At 32.1% G+C, this 27,930-nt stretch overlaps 1 protein-coding gene across 9 annotated transcripts in view; it reads right to left on the bottom strand.

Annotated features, from left to right (window-relative positions):
* Window positions 1-27,930, bottom strand: part of GPHN (gephyrin) — a 430,038-nt gene that overhangs the window by 256,224 nt on the left and 145,884 nt on the right. For all 9 annotated transcript variants that reach the window (XM_010976627.3, XM_064486047.1, XM_064486048.1 and 6 more), the window contains exon 4: window positions 27,763-27,855. In XM_010976627.3, coding sequence (XP_010974929.1) covers window positions 27,763-27,855 — 93 coding nt within the window. The remainder of the gene's footprint in view (window positions 1-27,762; window positions 27,856-27,930) is intronic.

Here is a 27,930-nt window from a genome sequence, read left to right as displayed (position 1 = left end):
TAAAGAATTTTTAGTTAACTAAAAGGATGTCATAATATTACTTACAATGCTAGTATGATAATATTATACACCAAATATACACCAAATTATAAATTAATAAATTTATAAAAGCTGAAAAGCTCTTATCACTACATTGGAGAGTTAACTCTGAATACTATTATTTAGCAACATAATAATAGAAGAACTATTCATATCAGGAATTTTTATTTATGGTGCTTTTCTTATAAAACATCTATAGATATTCTCTATTTAAATAGTTAACATATTCCTATATTATATAATACAGAGTTAATGTCCTGCACTTATTCTAAACAGAGGAGTCTTACTATAATCATTTAAAATCAATCATTATTATACTTCATGACAGAAAAATCTACTTTACAAGTGTCTCCAAAATAAGAATGAATAAAAAAAAATTTCGGTGAGTTACAACATGAAAAACATATAAAAGGAAGAACATATTTATTAAATAAAATTGACATAAGTTAGATGAAAGAAATATTTTACCTTTATTATAATGGGAAAAAAATCTCTTAACAAGGGACTTACAAATAATAAGGGGCCCAATTTTTAAAAACTTTCCTAAAGGAGGTGCAGCTATCCTTTGCCAATGAAAGAGTTTTAAACTGCAGGAATGCAAGAAAGATAATAAAAATTAAAAAATTAAAAAAATTAAATAACAGCTCTTATGTACACTCTAATTTGAAAGCCAAAAAAAATTTTATTCTATGAGATTCTTCCAAGGAATCAAAATTACATATGTGTGTGCATGTGCATGCACATGTATACACACAGGCATGCACATATACATATACACACATATATGGTTTTTTGGTGTGGAACTTTGGGCTGATATCTCAGAATCAGGATCTATAATTAAAGCTCTGAAGATTCCAGACTTCTTCAGAACATCCACACTATAGTGGTTATAATAAAGTAATTCATTATCCATATAAAGCCTTCAAGTTTGAGATTTAGAAGTCAAAATACAGTTCATCCTTGAACAAAAAACTTACACTTCATAAAACTGAGGATAATGTGTATGTGTGTTACACACAAGTACATGTCATAGGACTGGAGTTGTGTTCTTTAGGTTATGGCTATAGGCAACTGAATAGTTGACTTTATTAGGGCAGCTGGTGGGAGTGCGGAAGAAGAAGTTGGTTGTATCTACTAGCACTAATCAAATTCCATCACATAGTCAGAATGGGTAGAAATGACCACTCCTACTAACATACACAAAAATACACACACACACACACACACACACACACACTCCTGAGGCGGTTAATGTATAACATTTCTTCTTTCAATGCTTCCTTGATGTTCATTTTAGCCTGATTATATGCTCTGTAAGTTGCACTCCAAAATGTGGCTCAGGATACGCTAGACCCAAATCAAATACACAAGATTCAACCAGTGGATATAAAAACATTCATGTTTACAAAACAAACCTGAAAGATTTGGTAACCAGATAGATAATTATGAACAAAGTTAACTCAGATCCTCTCTTCACATAATAAAAATTAAGTATCCAAGAGCAAAGGGTGCCCAAAACAGATTAAGTGGGGCAGACCGAAGCTGACATTTTGCTTAATCAATACTATAACAGGAAGGGCTGATTTATATACCTAACCAAGTTTGTCTCTAGAGAAAGGACAAAAAATAAAGAAATAAGTGGGGATGTGGAGAGTGGCAAAATTAGATTCTGTAGTGTCCTGGATTCCCAGAGGACTTCATTTTTCCTTCTTTTTTTTTAAATGCAAGTTGCCCAGAAACCATCAGACTTTTTGTAATTTTTTCTGAATAATTTTCAGATACCACCACTTCTGCAAATTCATCTCATAAAAAGCTTTTTACGTTAACAACATGATGGTTCTATGTAAGGAATATTTTCCTTAATCTTCCTGATCTATCTCTGATCTTTAGAGGCAGTACCAAGAAAATATCAAAGAGAAACAAAAATTGTTTAAACTTGGAAAGAATCAGAAAAAAAGAATGAAATTATAAAATAGTATTCATTCCAGCATCTCAAAATACATATGGCCTAAATAAATCAGGGCAAGTATAGGTTTACTCTTAAAGTTATTTATATACATGGAGATTAAATCTGACTTACTCTTCTGTCATTGATAGAGGTATGCCAGAAAGCTAATAGTAATTAATAGAAATCCAAAATATTAGTCTGTTAAAAGCAGTAAAGATTATTTAAAGCAAGGGACAAATGCTATGGCTCATTATCACAATTGAAAAGTAACCTCAAAACTACTTAGGCACTACTTCATAACAATATGAGACACTATTTTGTTTTAGATCTAATATATATTCTGGGCATAAATCTTTACAGATAAAGGGACAGTCCTTTTGGTTAACTACGGATAACAATAGTATGAATCTCAAAAATGAGTTAGTTTTCAATTCTGGCCCTGTCTGTTGCTTTCAAGATTTAAAAAAATTTTTCAAGTAAACAGAACAGCAAAATTATTATAAATGAGAGGCAAAATTATGATGTGGAAGAAGCAAAACTTTTAATGTTATTTTTATATTTAAAATATATTATTTTATTACATGATAGAAGATTTTTTTTAAAAAAAATTAACGGCTCCCAAATAAAATACAGGATATCCAGTTAAATCTGACTTTCATATAAACAGTGAATAATTTTTAGCTTAAGTATTTCCTAAATATTGAATGGGGCATATGTATGTTAAAAGATGTACCCATTTATCTGAAATTCAGATTTAACTGGGTGTCCCGAATTTTTTAATTGAAGATGTGCAATCCAAGTTACAGGTATACAATACAATGATTCACAATTTTAAAAGTCATACTCCATTTATAGTTATCATAAAACATTGTGTTGTACAATATATCCTTGTAGCTTATTTTATATATAACAGTTTGTATCTCTTAGTCCTCTACCCTTATAATGCCCGACCCCTCACCTCTCTTCCCACTGGTAACTACCAGTTTGTTCTCTATATACATGAGTCTGCTTCTTTTTTGTTATATTCACTAGTTTGTAGTAGTTTTTAGATTTGACATGTAAGTGACAACATGATGGAAGATTTTTAAAAACTGCTCCTCAAAATACCAAAGGCAGGCAGCACTAGAAAAACTGAAAGTATTAAATACATTAGGAAGAGAAAATAATACAATATTTAACTCAGTTTTGAAATATAATTATTTTATTTTAATATCAGTAAAGAAAGTCAAACATGATTACTAAGTTTGAAGCATCTAAGATATCTTCATTCAAGAAAACACTTTATAAATTTTAATATAAACCATAAATGTAATGGGTACATGGTATCCTAGGATTGGATAATATTATTTTCTGATCTAATGAATATGATCTGTTCTCTATATGAAATTTTAGAACAAGTTTCTGTATTATATGTGAACCTCAAAGTAGACACTGCATGCATGTATGTCACAATATGAAAACCCGTACAAAATAATTTCCAGTATAACTTCTTTAATACTCTTAAGATATCATTCTACTATCTGTTTTATTCCAAGGTTGTTTAAAAGCCAGCTGTCATTCCTATACAAGTGATCTGCCATTTGTCTCCGGCTACTTTTAAGATCTTCTCTTTTATTTTGGTTCTGAAATTTCACTTTTATGTGTCCAGGCATCAATTTATATTATCCTTCTTGAGATACACTATACTTCCAGGATCAGTGGATTCATGTTTTTCCATCAGTTCTGTAAAATTTACAGACATCATCTCATTGATCATTGCCTTACTTCCAATCTCTCTCTCCTTTGGAGCTTTGATGTAATGTATTTTGGACTTTCTCATTTCATTCTCCATACCCTATATTTCTCATATTTCCACTGCATTATCTATCTACGTAATTGTTCTGATATGAGGTAATTTCCTTAGGTATATATTTCAGTATGCTAATTTTCTCTCCTGCTGTTCTAATCTGCTGTTTTATTTGTTCACAGATTTAAAAATTTTAACTTATATTTTCTTATTTCTGAGAGTTCCATTTTCCCCTGATTTGCTCATCCATAAATGATGGTCTCATGTTATGTTTTTATCTTTGTGAATATGTCTTTGTTTCATCATACACTGGTTATCCCTGGTTTGCCAGAGACAGTTTGCTATACTTCTGTTGTGCCCGCATCCTGTCTGGCTTAGCATTTGTCCTACACAAAATTTCCCCAGTATGGACAATAAGTGGTAATGGTCACCTAATTCTTAGCTGCCCTGTATTTTGTATTTGGCAGTTCTAGTAGTTATCTTTTCAGTCTATCTATTGATTAACAGTTCTGTGGCTCTACTTGTGCTTGGTGAGTTTTGATAGTATATTAAATTAATTACTTGATTTTAATCTGTTGGAGTATTGCTGACCCAGAATGGGGAAAACTTCCTTTGGAGAAAATTTATTTCTGCTTCTACCTTTAGCCAGAGGGCACCACTGACTGGTTCTACTTCAGCTTCCCACAAGTCTCACAGTCTCAGGAAATCTCAGGCTGAACTTTACACACTGCTGCCTGTTCAAGGTTAGGTGTCTTACTAGCAGTGCTTATAGGCATCTGTCCTCAGAGCATCTCCTTCTCCCTCTTCCAAGTCCTAGCTTCTTATAGTTCTGGCTCCTGCTACAACCTACCTCTGTCTCATGGTATTTTGGGGGAGAGAGTGAATCTAAAGACTTACAGTGTATGTCCTTTGACAGGGTATGCCTCATAGGGTGTGGGTCAAGGTTTTCTACAGTGGCAAGGTTTTCAAAGTACCAAATCAACAATTATTCCAGGTCATATACTACTGGAAATTGCTTTATTCTCCTAAAAAAATGAATGTCCTTTGCATCATTACATTGAGATTTTGGATACACAGCACTGCCCTACAAAAAGATGGTAACAGTTTACATGCCAAACAATGTTCTTTTCATCTAAACCTCACCAATTCCAGGCAATCTCAGTTTTAAACAGTTATTTAACTGATGTGTACAAAGCACAAAAAATATACATTTCTTATCTATTATGAGTACACATTTAAAAGCAACTTGCTTCTTTCCCCTTACAAATGGCCAGCATATATACTTTGCTTGCTATTCTATATTGCTGGCCAAGTTCCTCCTATTTAATCTTTAGAAAACTTAATATACTGAAGATATTAAACCTTTGGCAGTTAAATCTATTGTGAATATTAATTTTAAATTGAAACTTCAAACAATTTTTGCTTAACTGACATTTCCATTAAGAGGTTTTAAATGCTTAGATAGGGTGTTTTATCAACATTTTTATTGTATTTTCTGGGTTTCATGTCTTACCTAGAAAGGTTTCTCTTACCTAGAGATCATAAAAAATAACATCCTAATTTTTAAATCATAAACTTGTAGTTTTTAATGTTTAAATATTTAACCTATCTGTAGTTAATTTTGTGTTGCATAATCAATCTTCTCCACCAAAATGGAAAACCAGTTTTTCTCAACACCTTTTATTGAATGATCCTTCTTTCCTCCAATGTCTTGATATATTACATTTATAATATGCTAAATTCCAATTTTAGACATAGTTATGTTAATAAAATGTCATTTGGTTGTATTTATCTCTGTTTATTTTCCTGTAATCATTGTGCCTTATGTTCTGTTTTACTTAAAAAAAACCACTAGCTATTTTCATACATTTGCTTTTTTAAAATAACATTTAGAATCAATTTGGTTGATTTAGAATTAAAATTCCACCCCTCCTCCAATTCACTGGAAATTATATCACAAGTATCAATCGATTTGAGGTAAACAGACAATTTCAGAAAAATATTTGCATCTAAGAGTACAACTTCCTAATGATTCAAGCTATATTTCACGTCCTTTAGTAAAGTTTTCTTTTTTCAGGTCTGGCAAATTTCTTGTTTATTCTTAGTTATTATGAAGTTCCCTTTTTTCTGCTATTGCAAATGAAATATTTTTCCAATAGATTTTCTAGTGGGTTCTTTCTAATTTAAATAATATTAGTATATAGATTTTCATTTTAAAAAGTATTCTTATATTCAGCCACCATCCTGAATTCTTCTTAATTCTAGTTACTTTTCAGTTGATTCTTTTGGGTTTTCTAGGTGAATAATCACATATATATATATATGTAAAGGACTTAGAGCTTTTAAAAAAATTTCATGTTACAGTTCTTCATCTTCAAAAACATTGACAGCCGATGCTCTGTTATCAAAGGCTAATTGCACATATTCTCTAGGTCACAAAGAGACAAATAGCTTAACTACTGTCTCAGATAGCAATCAATGCATGTTTGAAGTGATGCTATTTGGGGTGACTATGGGGAACTTTCTGACTCACTGCCTTTATTCTCTTTAGGAATGCACACAATCAAAATTAAAACATAATAATCTTCCCACCCAGAGATAACTGGGAACTCTATTAATTCCACTTCAGACAATTTTCTTCTTACTCATACAGATGCAATATCTTAACCCTTTTCTTCCTTTCTCAACTCTTGCTTTTAGTACAAACACACACACACACCCCACATATATACACTTCTCTCTCGTATTTTTTCTTCCTGAGCTGCAAACCACCTATTCGTAACTAAATGAATAAACTTAATAAAAAATAAAAATAGTAAAATTCTGAAACAAAATGGAAGCCATAAGTTTTAAATTAAAATGAAAACAAAGGGCCAACACCATTAATCTTCATTTAGACTTTTATCAATTTCCCTACAGATTCTCCATAAAGATTTCCATCAATGTATTCATTTTCAACTAATGATATCTATTTTTCTACAAGTTCGAACACTACAGATACATCTGGGTGTTATTTTTGAATTCAATTTTAATTAATAACATTGAATTCCATTATTTTTCTTCATTGCACACATTTTGTATGTCAGGAACACACACAGGCTTTTTAAGGTTGGCTCAGGAAACTATTCTCTGCAATCTCTATATCTAGTTCTTCAAAAAGCATTATTAGTTCTATCCCAAGAGAGTAATCTACCCTTTCTACCCTCATCTGCATTTAGGTTGTCAGCATCTTTGGTTTCAATATTCCAGTAACCTCCTAACTGGTGCTGTAGCTAAATTTACTCCCATTCAACCCATTCTATATTCTGCTGCCAAAGTGGCCTTTCTAAAATGCAAATCTCTTTATATTCATTGTTGTTCAACACCTTTCAAAAATCTTCATTTCCTTCTTGAAAAAATCCAAGTGCCATTTTTTATGACACAGAAAGCCTTCATCATTTGACTCTACTCCTCTCCAGGCTCTCTCTTGCCACTCCCTCATCAAAACCCATTCTGCAGTCAGACTGACCTACTGGCAGACATGATTTCAGCCACTGTGCCTTTATTATAAAATTAATAAGTTCTTTACAGTATATTAATAAGTATTGGCATATTTATACAATGGACTACTCTATGGTAATGAGAACCAACAAACAACTACATGCAACAGTATGAATCAATTTTATAAACATAATGTTGAGCAAAATAATCCAGACACAAAAAATTACATACTATATGATTTCAATTATATAATGGTTAGTAAAAAACCAAAATAATCTATGATGCTAAAGGTCAGAGCTGTAGTTACTCTGAAGGGTCAGGCTATGACTGAAAGAAGGCACGGAAGAGTCTTCTGGGACAGTGATAATATTCTGATTTCTTGATCTGGATCCTGATTACATGGGTATGTTCATTTTTTGAAAATTCATTAGGCTATAACTACATTATCTGTGAACTTTTTCTAAATTTAAGTAAAATAAGAACAAAAGTGACAGTTCTAGTATCACTTCTTTAAAATTTCCCTAAGTTCCTCAGATAAACTTTATCTTAGATACACAGTACGACATTGATGCTTATGTTGTATTTTATTTATCCAGTTGTTTCCATTTCCCAACTACAATGAACTTCCCTGGGTACTAAGATCATAACCTTTTAACTATGTGTCACAACCCCCCAGCACAGTGCCTGGCAGTTAGTGAGCAGTCACTAATATTGTGTAAATGAGGGTTTCTCAATTTATGCACTATTAACATTTTGGGCCAGAGAATTCTTTGTTGTGGGAGCTGTCCAGTGCATTGTAGGTTGTTTACCAGCATTCCTGGCCTCTATTCATCCAATGTCAGTAGTACCCTTCCAGTTGGACAAACAGAAATGTCACTAAGGATTGCCCAATGTCCCCTGGTGACCAAAAATGACCCTGGTGGACAATCATTTACATAAAGATATATTTCTATGGAAAAATAGAAGCCACGTGTTAAACCATTCACTTACCAAAAAACTCTGGGCTTGAAATGGTTTGCTTGTTAGGGGTGACTAAAAAAGTGGGCTTTTTTGAACACTGGAGGGGAAGTTAAGGTCTGACAGGAAAAGTTCATAAAATGCTTTAAATGTCTAAATAACCAAATGTAATTCACATTAATTGCATGCTAGAGTATTGTTTCCTTTGGAATTCTATGCAGAAAAAATGAATTTGCTAAGCAAAATAATTATGTAACTAGGACTGTATATTTTGGTATTTAAAAAAAAATCACTGATAAGAGTAGCTATATGTATCCTAACTATAAATGATTTTGCAAGGTTTGTATCTATGAATGGGCCATTAATTCTAAGATACTAAGGTTCAATAATTTTCTATCCATATTTTATATTCCATAAGAATAATTAGAAAATAAAGTATTGTGCATCAGCTATGAAAAAAACCTTTACAAAAGGCATAACTAGATTCTTAGAATATAATGTGTTTGCATTTTATAAATTACATGTCTTTGATTAAGGATGTGTTTTGAGCTTGACCTCTGTTGTAAGACGGTGAGTAATGCAATAATTGAGTACTATTATGTTAATCGAGTTTGAGAAAAGAGAAAATGAATTGTTTTATATTTATGTGTCAAAATGATACAGTTAAAGTATAAATCTGACTCTGCCAAATTTATTTCCTGACAAGCAATTAGAATCAGTCTTTAAGAACAGGCTACTGAGCCAAAAGAAAACTGAACAAAGAAAACAGGCAGTTGATAAAAGAAACAAAACTGGACAAATACAAGAAAAAATGTTTAATCTTATTATTAGTCTACAATATGCTAATAAAGGCATATAATTTTCATCTAACAAATTAGTAAGATTAGAAGTGATAATCAATATGCACTTTCATAAACTGATAGTATGAATATAGAAATTTGTACATATATTTTAGAGGGCAATTTGGTAGACTTAACAAATTGGCCCTTATTCTATTTTAAGAAAATATTTCTAAAGTAGCAACCAGAAAACTATATGACAATTTATATATAGAGAATGTTTATGATATGACTAAGAAAGGATCTAAATGATTAATGACAGTGACATTAAATTACTCATAGCTTATTTATACTCTGTAGTGATTGATATGCTCCTTTTTTGTAGAACACTTATAAAATGGAAAAAAGTTTAATTTATATGAAAAGGAGAATGATTAAGAGCAAGGGCCTTGGAGTCTAGACTACCTTGTTCAAACTCTAGTTCTATTATCTTCTACTAGCTCTGTGATCTGTGTTAACTTGATTTAATTTTTCTAAATCTAGTTTTCTTATCTTCAAAGTGTAGGTTTGTTGTGAGGATTAAATAAGATATTACACAAAGTGCTTATCACAATGCCTGGCAGACAGTAAGTGAACAATAAATTTTAATAGCTAAGGTATCAACTAGGATGATGTTACCAAGAAACCCAAGACATAAACCTATATATATGATGGGTTCCCAATTTTGCAAATTAATAATTAATCTCACATAATAGGTCAAGATTACTAGTGGTTTTTATTAACTTCACTTTGCTTTTCTGTATTTCCCAAATTATTTTTTGGCAAAAACCACATAATCAAAATAGAGTCAGAAACCAAAATTTAGAAAAAATATGTTTTTTAAGAGCTATTAATAAATAGTATTTAATTAGCAAAAAATTTCCTTTCCTTGTCCTAAATCACCATATATTTTTCAGTTAAAATCTCATCTTTAGACGATGTCTTAAAGAAAAGGTCACTTTATGCTTATTCAACACCTAATATGCAAAATGCTGTGGCCCTAATATTCTAACACAAAACCAGGAATTATGGGAATCTGAAGATTTTCTTGTTAATAAAATAGGATCAAAAAAAGGAAAAAAAATAGTACTTTTCTGCAGATGGTCTTAAGTTTTATTTTTAGTAACTAACCAACATGAGAAGCAGGACATCTAAAAAAGTTTTTGTGTTTTACACCTCTCTCAAGACTGATATTAATTTTGACAAGAAGACATCCAGCTAGGGATGAGAAAATAATTTAACTTATAAGAAAAATTTTCTTTCAGAATATTTACTTAAGATCTCTATAATAGGATTATTACCTTTGATTGTAAAGTAAGTACACATCTACTACTGTAATATAATTATGAACAAATCAAAATAAAACTGATACCTGAACATCTAAGATGTTTTTGTGTTGCTGATATGAATGAAAAATAATCTCTATTTCTTCATAACTACCAAATATCATTTTAAAAAACCATAAAAGCATTCAGAGATAAATACAAAAAGTTTGGAGTGGTTTGTATTTTATGAACATTCAAATATCTAACTAGTGGGCTTTTCAGGTATTGATTTTGATGTTCATGAAAATAAATATTGTTAAATACACATATAGAAGCTTTGTACTAAATAGTTTCTATATCTCAGGCAATTAACTTTCCCTCAATGATCTTTTTCGCTTCATTGGATCTCTTGTGCCTCAGGTATAATATGTTAGTTTTTGCCAGTGAGATAGAAACATTTGATGGTAGGAGGCAAAGGGGAGTGAAACTTCCTCCACAAAATACTCATGTAGGGAAGCTATTTCTTCCTTTGCAAGGTTCTGAATATGTTCTACTGTTCTTCAAGAGAGAAAGGGGAAAAAAAAAAGAAAATGTATGTGACAATTTGCTTGTTAGGAGTAGTTACTTACAAAGAATCTCTTGATTGCAAGGAAATTTAGAGAACTTTCTTATTAAATATAAAAAGGGCTTGAGGCCTAATAAAGATATGATAGAAAATTTGCTTTTTCAGGTTGACTTTCACACAAAAATAAATATATTATACAACTCTATTTTCAGGTTAGCTTTCCTCAAAACAGAATTTTAGGTATCACAAGACAAAAAGTATATTTAGTATTAATAAAGTTTAATAAAATGATGTTATTCATATTTTCCTTTATCTCAGATATACTTTAAAATATCCAACTCTCCTTTGCATTAAAAATGTTTTTCAGAATGAATATAAGTGAAGTAAAATCTTTAAAATTGTTCATTTTTGTTAAAAAAAAGTTAAATCTGGATGTAAGTTCTATTTTAGTGCTTTTCTCCTGATATGAGAACTTTGATCTTTCCAAAGCCATGATATCAAAAATAAGTAACTTCAGTAGAACATCAGGAGATGGGAGGAATAACAGGTTACTAAAACTTGTCTTAACTGCAGCATTTTTAAAAGAGATTACTTTAAAGGAATCAGTGTGAAGTACAGACCAGTAAGAATGAAGCTAATTGCTCTCAAGTTTGAAGGCATACACCAAGATAGGGAGGATAAATAAATTCCTAGCTCAAATAACCGATTAATCAAATCCATAATAAAAACCAGTCAATATGACTGAAACTTCTGACGCTAGGAATTCAAGTGAGCTTTAGTTGATAGTGAGAATAAATTAAATTCACAAACATTTTCAGTATTAATATATAGTTACACCTCATGGGGGGAAATCCCTCATTGTGCTTGCAATTACATTCAAGAACAACCTCCTGAACATTAGATACCTATTCATCTCTAGCCATTCTCTACTCTTTCACTATAAAACCAATTAACTTGGTTTTAGGTAATGCTGTTTATTAACAGTTACCAATCAAATCACTAATCTGTCACTCTAGGTTTTAAAATTAAACAGATTCTTTTGGGGATTTAAACTATTACCAGAATCCTTCAGCTGTGACAAGGCATTAATATAGAAGACATTCTTACTCCTGAAACACTGATGCTTACAAGAGATGAATGGATTCCCTCCATATACAATCACTCTGACTTTGAACATTTTCCTTGAAGAATTAAAAGAAAATAACAAAACTTTATGGATATTAGAAATATATTTTGCTAAATGTCTTTTTTCCTCTGTTGAAATTTAAGCTCCCTGAGAGCAAGGCTTTATCTTTCTCTCTACACATCTATACATCTAATAGACTATAAGGCTCAGAGCAACGCTTTTTCAGTAGTTTCTGAGAGCATTATTGGATGTAATGAATTAACTTCTCTCCTATGCATACAGAATAGTACTAATTTATGTATTACACTTGGGAGAACTAGAAGATAGTCACTCAAATAATTTTCTGTTTGATAGTTTAGATGAGGAACCCTGGCTAAGAAAGGCTGAACAGAGTATGTAAAATCACCAAAAAAATCATTGAGTTAACAAGTGAAAACATCCTAAAGGGTTAAAAGTCTTATTTCCTTAACCCATTATTATTGAATATTTAACCACTCTAGTTTTAAACTGCTTGAAGACAAGGACCAACTCTTTGCAACTTCTGTAACTCTTGTAAAGTCTAGGACACTATGGTACAGAGTGCAATTTAGGTAGAAAGCTGGGTATCCAGGATTGAGGACCACTGAATTGAAATGAGTTCCTATTCTCATTACTGATTCCTCTAAACACAGCCTGGTTGCCTCATCTCAGTTCCATTAACTTCATTTAAACCTTGCCTTTCAAACGCCTACCTCTTCTTTTCTGTAAAAGTCTGCATTATTCCATTTCAAAGACATGCCATCATTCTTTCTAAAGTTGGCATATTTTTTAAATTCAACCTTCTCCAGAATCATTTTTCTGCCCTTCAAACATCTAACATCTGTGTTATTTAAAATTTATTCTCCCTTTTATTCTTAGAATATAGGGTTTCCAAAACCTCAGTTGGCCTTTTATAGTCTTTCTAAAAATTTATAATTTCTTCTAATACAGTATTTTGGACATACCCACTTTCATGTTAATTATGTGGTTTTCCTGATGTCTTTGTTACTAATTTAATTTCCTTTTAGATAAAAGTATTAAAAGCTACTGAGTCCTCTTCTAGGTAAAGACCCAAAAGAATGGAAAGAAAAACAGCCATGCGCACTAATGTCCATAGCAGCTATTAATGTAAGAGCCAAAAGATGGAAACGATTCAAGCACTCATCAACAGGAGAATGGATAAACAAATTTTTCTATATACCGTAAAATCTTAAAAAGGAATGAAATTCTTATATATGCTACAACACGAATAAACCATGAAAATATTATATTAAGCGAAACAAGTCATACATAGAAGGACAAAAATTGTATGATTCCCCTTATATGAGGTACCCAGAATAGGCAAATTCAGAGACAGAATGTAAAGTAGAGGTTACCAGGGCCTGATGGAGGGGGGAATGGAAAGTTACTGCTTAATGAGTAGAGTTTCTTTTTGAGATTGTGAAAAAGCTCTAGAAACAGAGGTGATGGCTACACAAAACTGTTTATGTACTTAATGCCCCTGAACTGTACATTTTAAAATGATTAAAACAATAAATTTTGTTATGTGTATTTTATCACAATAAAAAAATAAAAACCTACTGAAATAACTTTCTTGACTTTCCTAGAGTATCTGTTCTCTTCACATCAATTTTATCTCTATTAGTAAAGGAAAAGAAGAAGAAAAACCTATCTATACCTTTTTTCTGTATTCCCTAAATTTATTACTCTCGTTTTGGCTTTTCCTTTTCCCTTTCATTTTTAGTAAAAATAAAATAAAATTTAATATGGATACTCAGCATTTTTCATACTTCAAGCACAATGACATTGTGGATACATGCATACATACAATATTGTAAGTCTACACATACACGCTTGCATGCATGCATACACACCCCAGTTCAAATCTCCTTAGACTCTTGAAATTATTTGAAAATTTCACCAACATTCTTCTCCACTTCTTGTTTGATTTTCTGTTTCATTTAAATATAAGTGAATAAGACAATAAGTTTCATAGTGCAGATAATTTTTATTCCAAGTTCTTTCTAGATGCCAAGTACTTAGTAAATAATGTCAATTTTAAAAGTTTACCCACACACAAGAAAAGATAGTCTAAAAGCAGGGAAAGATCAATATATCAAAAGGATTTCTAAATGATACTATATAAATTATGGGGTGACTGAGAAATGATATTCTCAAAGAAAAAATGGAGCAGAGTGAAAAGTTACTTTAATCTTAACTGCAAAGAACTGTAAGATAACTAAATTTATTATTTTTAGAGATGATACTTTAAAGCTTCAAAAAATTCTTCTAGTCTTACTAAAAAGGATAAAATTAATAGGAGTAATTTGTCTTCATGAAGCCCTGGAAAAATCAGGGAAAATAAATAAGGAAATAAATTTAGTATGTGGAAAATTACTGAAAGATCCCATACGCAAGGAACAAAAGTACATAATATATGATGTGAAAAGGCAACTGAAGCAAATATGATAAATGATTTAGAAAAAAAATCTATTCCTAAATAGAGGGAAGAATGTCGAGTTGTATTAAAAAGCAGAAAGGATGGTGATAGTAAGTTTAAAAGTCAATTTAGGAGTAAATTGGACTGGGCTTAAATAGTGAAGCATTTTCCTATTTCTAAGGTATGTTTGGACAATATGTAGGCAACAGTTTTCTTGGAAATAAAATCTGATCAGGGTTACAAGACAACAGAGGAACAACGCTAGTGATTTATCAGATGCAGAGAAGTATAAAGGAGGCAATATGGACCAATCAGCAAGTTGCAAGACTGAGTACATAGTAGATGAATGCAATGTCCAAAGTTAATCAATCGGGCAGCCATGTGCAGCAAACAGGTAGAGAACAGTAGTCAAGCAAATTCAGTCAGCAGTCCAACTTAGAGGCACAAGGCAAGTGGAGATAGGCAGCAGAAGTGCTAAACAATCTTAACCTACTTATAATATTACAGGCATACGTTGGGTAGGGCAAGATCAGGCAGATGGCATAGCACTTTGAAGGCCATGGTATAGGAGAATGGTAGGAGAACAGAGAGACAATGCTGGGCAGTCTAAAACGCTAAAATAGCAGATGGGTATGGCAGTACCAGGCCATTTGCTGATGATCAAAGCACCACTGGGTGAAGAATGCAAATCATTCAGCAGATAAGTGAAGTGGGGCAAAAAGTAGAGAAAAAAATCAAAAGCAGTCAAAGCAGGAAGACAGAACAGCAAACAAGTGATGACAGATCGTCAGAAGCAGTTGGGTAGGGTAGTGAAAAGCTGTCAGCAGGGGAACAATACACCATTCAGAAACACATGAAATTAAGAGTGAAGCAGTATCCTGAATGGGGTGTCTTCCATCAAGGAAATGGTCATCAGTAAACTGCACATGAGAATCCACAAGAGAAATGGCACACAAATGGAGATAGCAGATGGTTCTGAACTCTATTGCCCAGGGATACAGAATGACCCTAGAACATAGATACATAACAATCCACAAGGAAATTAAACAAATGGGAAAAATGGGTCCAAGCACTTTTCATGATGATAAAAGAAACCAAAACACTAAAAATTATTAATCTGGAAATGATTGGCTGGGATTGACGTCTTCGCTTACCCCTTTCTGGAGCCCACAAAATGGGAATGTTGGGAATTTCTGCAGCAGAAAAACAGAAGAGAAAAGGGATTTCTGACTCCCAGTTTGAGGAAAGCAGGTCAAACTTAGGGCTGTATGAACTGGTTCAGGGAAATAAGAACCAGCCTGAACCTTCTCCCTTCCTCAGAATCAAGCCATTTCTGAGGTTTGGGAAAGGTTTAGGAAGCCCTCACACCATCATTCCCCACAATCTCCCCTTTCACACTTACCTCCAGTGCAAACAGTTTCCAGCAAGGAGGTACTTGGGAAAATTCACTCCCATGTTTACACCATGGCAAAATTTGAAAATGGTCAAACTAATGGTACTTCCTGTGTAGGTCAGATTCCTGCTCAGTGGGATCCCTTCCACCATTTGTGAGTGAGCAGAGGGGACAGGTTATTAGAAACTACCTATCTATTTGAAAGTGGATGAGAAAGGAAGCAGGGGCAGTAATACCAATAAATAATAATACTAGTAAATATGCTGGTGTTTTAATTTTAATTCATTAAGATGTTGATGACTCTAAAAAATAGTATCTCTAGCTCAGACTTCTCCTCTAAAGTCCAGATGCACATATCTGACTGACAACTTAACATCTCTACTTAGATATATCAAAGGTAGTTGACATCTCCATGCCCAAAGTAAAACTCTTGATCTTCCTTCTCAAACCTACTCTTCCCAGGTGAATGGCAACTCCATTCTTAAAATTGCCCAAGTCAAAATCTTGGGTCTTATACTTAACTCCTCTTTCTCTTATTTCACTTATAACCTCTACCTTTAATATATAACAATAATGTACTTTTCAGTACCTCCACCTCTATCATTGGTCTGAGTCACTATCATTTTCCATCTGGATTATTTTCAACAGCCTCCTAAATGGTTTCCCTGTTAAAATATAAGTCAGATAATGTCAAACCTCTGCTCAAGATTCTCCATTATACTCAAGGTGACACACAGGTTCTACAAGATCCATGGCTTGCTCTCTCTCCTCCTTAAGATCTTTGCTCAGATGTCACCATATTAATGATGCCTTCCTTAATAGCCTTACTTCAAATTACAACCCTCTTCTCCTGCCTGAACTACCTATCCATCTTCCCTGGTTTACTCTTATCCCTTGTACTTATCACTCTCTCTAATACTATACATTTTACTAGTTTACTTATATTCGTGACATCCATTTAAAATGTACATTTCATAAAGGTACAGACTTTTGGCTTCTTTGTTCATTGCTGTATCCCTAAGATCTTGAACAGTGCCTGGTATAAACACAGGAGGCACTCAGGACATATTTGTGTCTATGAAGTGTTCATTTCTTGTGGGGCAACTCCTTTCTCTGTCTTAAATTCTCAGAGCATTCTTCTGAAAAGCTCACATAATATGAGCTTTTGATTAACAGAGCAGATGCTAGTACACTATGGGGTAGGAATGTTCTAAAACAGGGGTTGGAAAACCACAGCCAATTGGACAAATCCTGCCTGCTGCCTGTTTTTTTGCGTGGTCTGAAATCTAAGGGTAATCTTCACATTTTTAAATAATTGGGAAAAATCAAAAGAAAAATAAATATTTCATGACATGAATATTATGAGCAATCCAATTTTAGTGTCCATAAATAAAGTTTTATTGGGGCACAGCAAGGCCTATTCATTTCTATCATCTTATGGCAACTCCTGTGCTATAGAGCTGGCAGAGTTGAGTAGTTATGACAAAGACTATATACCCCACAAAGCCTAAAATATTTACTATCTCTAAATATTTACTATGTCTAGAGAATAAGTTAGCTGACCCCTATCCTAAGGTATTTTATATTTAGAAGGCAAAGAGTAGTAACTAAAGTTTGAGCAAAGGTAAACTAGAGCATTATTATTAATACTGTAGCACAAGACACAGCTATGAAGGAAGGTGCATTTACAGTAAGATTGGCTTTCAATATTACATAAAAGCAGACCTCTCATCCCTCCAATTATTATTTAATATTGACGGTGATATTCATTCATCTAACCATGCCACAGAGCAGTCCCATCTTAAGGGACAGGATATAGTACAGGCAAATCTTTAAAGTGCCAAAATGGTAGTAAATGAGAAAGGGAAGTAAACAGGGTCCACAAATACAATGCATATCAATGTATCACATAATTAGCCAAATCTCTAAATAACAGGTTTAACAACAGTTGGAAACTGGCATGATGTGAGTCTCTTTTGAACCTCATCAATGGGGTTATACCAGAGTACTCTATTATAATGAGGGTCTCCCATACAGTGTAATCTTGAATCATTGCAAGCATGAGAAAAATTATAATAAAACTCTATTACATTTACACAATATTCAAAACTAAATTATTTTGTCATTGTTTCAAATGCCTACATTTTACAAATAAGTATTTTAAAAAATTTGTAAAACCCTATTCAAAATTACCTCCTAATCAAAACTGACTTATCTTCTCTTCATATAAATTTTACCCTGAGGATTATTACATACAAAGATAATATATCATATGCTGCAGTCAAACTTATGAGAGAGGTGAAGAAGGTGAGGGAAAAACACTTAAATTATCCCAATGACATCCATCACTATAATGCTATCTTCAGTCTTCATGGAGTATATTCCCTATTATCAATGGGTAATTCCAGCACAATCAACTGCTTCTGCATTTGAAATTTGGCCTTTCTCTCTTAGTGAAAGTGACAACAGTTTATTTTCAAACTCCACAATTCCAACAACTTTACTGCTTCTTTCTTCTCAGCATCTTTTGAAGGAACTTGGATTCTACCTGTTAAGTTCTCAGTTGTGTGTCTGCAATTATGATTATCTGAAATGGTTACTCCCTTCATTGGATATTTATCTACCATTCTTTAATAGCAGCTGTGCTCCTGTTCTAATGAGTTCTAATATGAGGAAATAATTCTACTAAATTATTAGAAGAATTCCAGTTTATTTTGTTACCTGATTCCACTTTCTTACTCCCTATCAGTTTCCTTTTATGTCCAGCAATAACATAAAGCTACAAATATTCTGTTCTAATTCAGTAATATCATTCTAAGAAGCTCAGAGGACTTGACAGATATAAATCCATTTGTTTTCGTTGTATTACATCTTGTGTGAAAAGCAGATATAAGCCCATTTTATAGATGGAGATCTAATACAGAGGGATGAATTCATATTCCTGATTTCAAGAATAATGAAGAAAGGGACATTCTGCAATCTTCATTTCTGAAACTGCATTTCTAGATAAATACGTTTTTAGCATTTTCTATTTGCAAAATATTTAATGATATTTTATTGTCAATATTTTAGCATATATCTTGCAAAACTATTCTAGTATGCCAGCCTCTGTTCATTTTATGAGAGTAGGCTTGTAAGAGTGAGTTGGAATTTTATTTCAAGATTTTATTACTCTGATAAATTCAAGGTAAAAATTAACATTTAGTGTGTCATCTCTGTTTCTTTTTCTACAATTACTCTATTGTATACTTTAGGTCCTATCCTGCTTGATTTTTTCCCCAGAGAAAATTTTTTTTCAATATTTACTCAACCATTGTCTATTTACTTTTTAAGCTAAAACTCTTTCTATTTGAATTGTAGGTAATAATAGCAAATATTTATGTTGCAAATAAATATTTTTAGTGTCTTACTTACATTAACTCACATAATGTAACTACTCTATGAGGTAAGGACTCTTACTCTCTCCATTTTACACATTAAAAAACTGAGAAAAGCAAGTTGAGTTAGGTCATACACTAGTAAGAGGTGAATCTAGGATTCAAACTCAAGTAGTCTGTGTTCTTAACCACTATGTTATGCTGCCTCATCAACAGTTATATGGGCAAAATTACTTCTTTTCTAAGAGCTCTAATTAGACATAGAATTGATCATAATAAGTATATTTCTACTTAATTGTACATTTACTGATAGGATCTCTCTTCCCCATTAGGACCCTCACAAAAGCTCAGTACATGTTCTGGCACAGAGCAGGCATGCAATTAAGAAATATACTTAAGGGAAAATGAAGGCAGTTTTATTTATGGGTTCTTCATATACGAAATTTCTGTTTTTGCCTTATGCTCAAAATTCCAAAATCCCCACCATAAGGAGCAATGTACGTTTCTCTCTACTGCCTTTCAACATGATTTTTAAATACAATGTCATCTACTGCCCTGATTATTTAAATGGTCTAATTTTTAACCTGTTACTTTTCAACTGGGATAATTATACTAAGAAGCTTCCCTTTTTAATGCATAAAAAAATAGAGGGTGAATGTCTTGGGTAAGGTAACAAGTTTGGACTTCTAAATAATTCAAGTTGCACAAGCAACGAACTTCCAGATGGAAGAGGGAGTGATTGAGATGTACAGGCAACGGCTAGGAATGATGAAAAGGGCATGTTAAGACTTTGAACATGACGGCCTTTGAATTCTCCTCAAACTCTGAGATACTGTGATTTCTCTATTATAATATAGTAATTTTAAATAAAATGCTAAACTCGAGATACAGCACTGACAAAATCTACAATAAAACATTATTCCTTGATATTCTTGATTGTAAGAGAAGTACTGACTGAAAAGATTTCCAAACAACAAGTCAACAAAATTGGAACATGGTGCCTCACAGCAGTTTAAATTTCATACAAAAGTAATGGTGTGGATAGCCACTAGGTTTGCAGATTACATGAGATCTTCAAAACAAAACAAAACAAGAACCAGGGCATAGAAACAATCTTCAAAAAGAATGAACAGTCTTACTGCAAAATATGTTGATGTGCATTTGAATAAGTGCCAATTCTCAAAAGGGTCTATTTTTAGAGAGCCTTGATGGTATGACTTTACTGTGTGTATTGGTTGACAGTAGACATGAATTTTGGCTCCTAAGGAATCTCTGAATAATATTTGCTGTTTTTCATCTCCTTAGTGGTACTACTTTAGCTGTTCTAAGAAAGAGATTAAAAATAACATAAGTCTAATTTATCCATCCTTCTATGTAAAGTGAATCCTCTTCTCTAGGCAGGAAGATTTTCTTAATTTTATCTATAAAGCTTGATCATACATTTCCCCTTCTTTCTTACTCCCATCAGTAATGTCCTCTTCTCTCCTAATCTGAATCCTATTTCTCTTCAATTTTAGCTTAAATTCTACTTGTATTAAGTTAATGTTTCCCTTTAAATAATTCTTTTTGGTATGAGTAGGCTGAACATTTGATACTAGGTTCATACTGTCTTGATTTGTCAGGTGACTATTCTAGGAGTACATGTATTTTAGCATTCACTCAATAAAGTCCAAGGTGCTTGATAAGTATTTGTTAAATTGGACAAAGACTACAAATGTTTTTAGCAAACTGGTAGGTCATAGTGTGCCTATGCTCTGAAACATTTATTGCTTTACAATGGATAATGCAAAATAATTACAAACCCCAGATGTAAAAGGGACTATTACTAAAAAGCCACCCTGAATATCACATATCTGAGCCATTTCAAGACACATTTCAAAAATTTTAAACTACAGAGCAACAAAATGAACAGGCTGAGGCAGGATATCAAGAGGTGCTTAATGCAACTGCACTAATAATCTACATTCATCATATAATACAGACTACAGAGATTTTCACTCTTGTTCCTTTGCCCACACCTTAAAGTAGTAGTAGGGAAATGTTGACTAACATGTTTGTTTTTCAGACGTATCCACCAGGTATGTTAGTAGCTAACAATAGATACCAGAGTACAATGATTAATAGCAGAAATATTTGGGCTGCCATATCTAATTAGAGGTCATAGGTAATATTATTAATTAAATGAGGAAGAAAAGGTAAAGGAAAAAAAAGCATTTGCTAAGCATCTACAAAAGTGACAGGCATTATACTGGATCCTTCTACATGCATTATTGTCACTTACTAGCTTGGATAACCTTGGGCAAGTCAATTAATTGGTCTGTGTCTCAGTTTCTCCAACTTTAAAACAGATATAACAATAGTATTTGCCTCATATGGTTGTTTGGAAGGCTAAATGAAATAACATGCTTAAAACGGGTCCTGACATATAGTAAGTGCTATATATGTGTGTGTTATTAACTATTATTGACTATCTTTACAATCTCAATTACTAGGAAAAAACCACCTTGAGAAGTAGGCATTAGCTAGATCAGAGTACAGAAGGCTGAACAGGCATAGTTACTTAGCAGCAGAGTTAAGATTAAAATTCAGGTCTGTCTAACACTACAGTGTTGTGTGATATCTATATCTGATGATGTAGGTATATCATATTGCACCCCAACATGTTTAGACAAAGGTAAGACATGAAAACATAGTTCCCATGTCCAGGACTATTTCATAAAAATTACAGAAAGAACTCCTTAAAAGGGCATAAAATATAACCTTATCTGACCATAGAGGAATGGTATATTTTACTGAACCTAGTTTTAAGTATTTCCAGTACAAGAGTTTCTAGTATTCTCTAGAGTTTTACTAATTTCATATTGTTCAGTTATCCTATTAATATAGGACAATTAAAAAATTTTAGTTCAATATGGTTATTTTTAGCTTTACCACATATAACAGGTATTTTACTTTAGTCATAACAATCCTGGAATTACAAAATACATGTTCCTAGAGTTCTATGATATCAGTATATAATATTTTGCTATTTTTCTAGAGAATATTGATATGTCCTTGAAAACAACTATATAATTTAAATGATATTTAATGATATCAAACTTTCAAAACCAAGAATTATTGAACATGGGGTTTTGTTATGCTTCTGTTACAATGTAGGAGATTTTTTTTCTGATTTTTAAAAAATAATATTAAATGGGCAAATTTTCAAGAAATAGATGAAATCTAATACATAAAAAATAAGTAAAATGCTCAATGTTCACTTTTAGGTAGAGCTATTAAATGTAAATTCTCACTGATTTTCACAAGAGTCACAAACTAAAAATCATTAACATAATCAGTAACTCAGATCAATTATGTCTTCTTCCACTTATCTATACTGTATTCTTATTTTTGAAGCATTTAATGTAAGAAAGAAAAATGGTTAATGACCACATAAAACGAGAGCTGACTTGTAGTACACTCATATATAAAGTTATAAAATATATAAATTTCAACAAACTGATTATAAAACAAATTTTATAAAATAATTTTTCTTTGATTTGATATCATTGTTTAAAAAATCCCTAAAACTGTAAGTGAAAAATATTTGTAGAAAGGCTTAGAGAGTACTCTGTTCCAAAAAAAAAAAAAATGTAATTATTATACACTATAAACAGAATATGCCTTCTGTAATTCATAACCTTTCCCTAGAAGTTCATCCTTTGTACCAGATTTTGAGTATTCTATGTCTTCAGCATTGGTCATTTTTATCAGATGCCTCTTCACTTCCAAGATGAACCATAAAGACCCTTTTAATGAATTTCCTTTACATTGTATTTATAGTTTCCTGAAGTTTTAGTTATTCTTCCTTGTGTTTGATTATTTCATAGTGACAAATTTTATCAAAACACTTTTGTTAGGAGGTATTACTAAGAATGATAGTTTGAAATTTTTTTAAGAGTGAGACAATGTATAGCAAATCCAATAATTTAATCAACTTGCAAAGTTCAAAATTTAATATATTACTTAGAATGAGGGCTCTTTTACTTTTGTTATGCTATAATATCTACTGAGATAATGGGGTAATATACTTCATTATGGCAGAAAAGTGTTTTTCCTTTGCTCCTCCTAAATTAAAAATTTAAGAAATGAAACTCAATGTCGTTTCAAATTACTAATGAACAGAAGGTAAAAATAAATTTAAAAAGTTAATAAAAAATGTGAATAAAGATGACTTACTGTCATCCAACAGATCAGGGGCTGGCAAACTCTCCGCAGAGGGTCAGATAGTAAATATTTTTGTCTTTGCAAGCCTATATGGTTTTGTATGCAACTCTGCTGTTGCAGCCACAGGCAACATGTAAATGAATGAATGTGGCTATGTTCCAATAAAACTTCATTTATGGATACTAAGATTTAAATTTCAAATAGCTCTCATGTGTCGCAAAATACTTTTCTTTTGATTTCTTTCAGCCATTTAAAAATGCAAAATCCCTTCTTAGTTCACAAGTCATACCAGAAAAAGATAACAGGCAGGATTTGGCCAAGAGGTGGTAGTTTGCTGACCCCAGTGATACACTGAGTTTCCTGAGGATAGGGACTGTGCTTTATTTGTTCTTTAACTCCAGCACTGAGCATGGCATTAGACATATATCAAGGATTAAAAATAAAAAGCTTGATGAATGAATGAGTGAATGATGCATGGTGGGTTTTTTAATTTAATTCTTTAATACATAATCAATATAATTATTATATATAACCCTTTATTCTGGTATAGCCTAAGACTCTGAAAGTGCTGAAAGTTATTTTTACCTTACAAATATTAAATAGTTTAATATTTTCTAATTTACCATAATATTTTACCAAATATTTCTTTGTAATTATACAGATGTTCCTTTTTTTTTTTTTTTACTGTTTCTTAATCTTTTATTCTCTCCTAGAATTTATGTCTAAAGGGCTTTTACTTCATCTCACTTATATGTACTTAATTATACTTCTAGTTTTTAAGAATAAAAGATTCTTTATGTAATAATATTCTGGATATGTCATTTTTAAGTGGTAACGGAACATGAAGAGATAATACTTTGTATAGCAATGAGTTCTTATGTTCTATAGAATTTTATAATTACTAGTATTTCATTAATGCCAAAAAATTATCCAACCTTTATCAGATCAGAGAAAATATAATCTAGTCTTAAAAAATAAAGGTTTTAATATGAAAATTTTAAAAGTTGAAGACTGTGGATTATTATTATACTATACGTAAGGTTTGATAGTATCTCATGATTCGAGGCAAGGAGCAGGCCAGCAGGCATGTGACTATCAGATGAACCACATTCTAAGTTAAAGGATCTAAAAATAGAAACAAATTCACAATTTAGGAAAATCAATTCTGATTGTCTTATTCCTACAAAACACGTAAACAGGATATACGTTACCAAACTTGCTATTTCATTTTTCCATTAACAGACCTGGGAAGAACTCTACATCTTAATTTAAGTCCAAAGGAAAAAAGTCAAGAAACTTTAATAACTTTTCATTTTCCCCAGGGTTCATACTTAGTGACAATAACTTTATATTGCTTTATTTCATTCATGCAATTTATCATTTTCCCCCTTCATTTTTTTTTAACAATCCACACAATGCACAAACAACTATCCTTTGTGTTTGTAGACCAAACTAATTATTGGTAATTACTGACTGTAAATTATTAGTGCCTTAAGGGAGAAGTTTTATATTATTTTACCTTTGTCATTAATTAATATTTGTGTTTTCTGTCAATAACTTCTGACTCTATTTGAAAATATTTGCAAACCTAAGTTCTGTATAGGTAACTTTGGTCTACAAATAGTTTTCTCTTTTTAGGCACAGTTATTTAAAGCAAAGAAGTTAAAGATAAATAACTATATTATTACAGGCCCAAAATTCTATTTCTGGATTCCTAGCTGACATCCCAGTGTTACACTCTAGACATTGTAAGAACTAAAACTATTTAATGGTATAAAAGAAATTAGTAGAATTATTTTGGGGTGGTCATATTTTGCTTTTATGTTTATTCTTTTTCCAAAGACTTTTGCTTCCATAGGACTTCCAGGACTTCCACTGTAGATAATCATACCATATGTGTTTATAAGATATGAAGCAAAGTGAATCTACTAAAGGTCAATATATTCACAATCAGGTAAGCAACTTGTTTTCAAAAATAAGTATTAGAGAAGACATAATTATGTACATTTTAAACTCTTTAAAAACAACCCTAACACAATTTTAGCCAGGTAGTTTCTATAGGCATACATAAAATAAGAACACCTCTCAAGTTTGCTGGTAACTGAAAAACTTGATTTAAAAATAAAGGACTTCTAAATTTCGTATATAATGAAACATATAAGGTCATGGAAAGACACAGACTCTTGTCAACCAGTAGTAGCAAAAAAGGTGGAGGGATAAACAGATATTAGAATAGTATGATTTATATGGAGATGGGAAAGATAAAATAAGAAGCTATATCAAAATTTTAAAAAATTAACAAGATTGTGAAGATGTCATAGATATATTTTAAATCTAGTATAAGTCTGTTTTTGTCCATTTGGTAGTTATATATAAAAAGTACTACAAAACGGTCCACTTGGTAATTACGTAGTGACTAAGAACAACAACAAAAATTAACCTTTGTAAATTAACCCTTACGAACCACTTACTAAAATGCCAGGAATAGTTCTCACTGAATCCTCACAGCCACCCTGGGAGACAGGCACTTTTATTTTTCTCATTGTATAGGAAACTGAGGCACAGAGTGGTTTAATGACTAGTCTATGGTTACCTTGTTGTAAGTAGCAGAGTCTGAATTTAAAAGTTTGAATTTTCAACCTAGTATTTTGGTATTAACTTGAAGCTCCACAGAACACAAAATACTTAACTTTGTGATACAAATTATTTCCCCACAACTAAAAGTACTTTTACCAACTGATTACGAATGAATTCTATGGTAACTCTTTTCCTACTTTTCTGATATAAAAATAAATAATATTATGAAAATATCAAACCATCACACAAAAAATACATATATAAAACCAAGGTCATTTACTTCAAACACTTAACACTCAAACTCCAAAAAAATCAATGTCTTCACATATGTAGGTGATTTTCTTACAAACAAAACAAAACACAAACACACCTTTACAGAAGATGGCTTTCTCCAATTGTACTTTTTAAATTTGTCTCACAGTTTAAAAGAAATGTAAAAATGGACCAAAGGACTATTTTCCCCTAGAACCCATAAGCTATGTTAGAATGACTTCCTTTTCAAGCAGTTGAAGCTAACAATCTCCCAGGACAACTCTATTCTGATTACTTTAAAAAGAAAACCATTTTACTTATGTCTTATAATATTCCAAAAATTTCTGTGCCATGTTTTTTTCATAGATGAATAGAGAATATTTTACAACTTGTTAAAAAATTTGCACTTTCAGATACTAAAGCAACAGTTCCTCAATCTAAAAGCATGGTCTATGGGCCAGCAACAACCGTATCACCTGAGGCTTTATTACAAGCACAAATTCTGGGGACACCCACTGCAGATTTAGTGAATCAGAAACGCTGTAGGCGGGACATAGCAATCCGTTTTAGCAAGGCCTCTGCTTATAGTACAGGCTAAAGTTTGAAAACTGCTATATTTGAGTTAAGAAGGACATTAATTATTTAATAGATACAGAGGAAAAGTATCTTGCTGTTAATAAGATAATAGACACAATTTAGTGTACTGATTTGAAAACAGAAGGACACAGTTAACAGTAAACTGAAATTCAGCGAAGAAGCATCGTTTTAGAGAGGTAAAGGAAACAATGTCACAATTAGTAATAGAACTTTGCATATGACTTGGAAGTGATACCTGAAGTTTATAGCTTCCTTAAAAAAACCTGTCCCTTGTATCAGTGAGCACTGTCTACTCTTCATTCTTTCCCTAATTTTTCTCCCTGTGCAAAGGCTGAAGATAATTCTTGTGGCATGAAGCCTAGATATTAATTCTGCTTCTTCGCTTATTAAAGCCTGCATTTAAATTCACATTCAGAATTATGGAATATATAAATTTCACATCAAGTACTATAAAATTAATATAAATATTCTATCGCAGTCATCCTACTGTGCTTTGAGACCAATGGCAAGGGTTATCTCAGGAAAAAAGAAATCAGATACATTTTGAATTATATTAACAAAGCACATCAGACCAGATGCCATGCTGAGTCAGAGTTCTACTATCACCACCTTTGGCAATATGCCTGAAATTCAGCTGATATCACAAACCACTGAGCAAAAGCAGGATTGATTACCTTCTGGACCAGTTCAGTCTTCCTCATGTTAGATAATTTCCAGTTTAAGTCCAAAGGAAAAAAGTCAAGAAATTTTTTTTTAACACAATGATTCTCCCACAGAAAAATTTTCACATTCATAGAACCACAGGTCTCTTGTTCTGTCTAGCAAAACTATAAAAATCATATACAAAATAGTAAAAAGGATTAAAAATAACATGAATGGTCTGCTCCTTGAGTATCAGAAAAGTATATACTGTCTCACCTCTGGAGTGACATCTCGTGGTGCAAACCCTGTTCCTCCAGTTGTTAGTATCAAATTAAGTTCCTTTTCATCACACCAATCTATCAGGGTTTCCTGAAAGAAAACAGTAATATTGTCACATGCAGAAGGACTTGCCTGCCTACTTAAAACACCCACATACTCAAATAC

The sequence above is a fragment of the Camelus dromedarius genome, chromosome 5 (genome assembly GCF_036321535.1).
Source record: "Camelus dromedarius isolate mCamDro1 chromosome 5, mCamDro1.pat, whole genome shotgun sequence".
Taxonomy (NCBI): domain Eukaryota; kingdom Metazoa; phylum Chordata; class Mammalia; order Artiodactyla; family Camelidae; genus Camelus; species Camelus dromedarius.
This window is presented reverse-complemented; position numbering and strand designations above follow the sequence as displayed.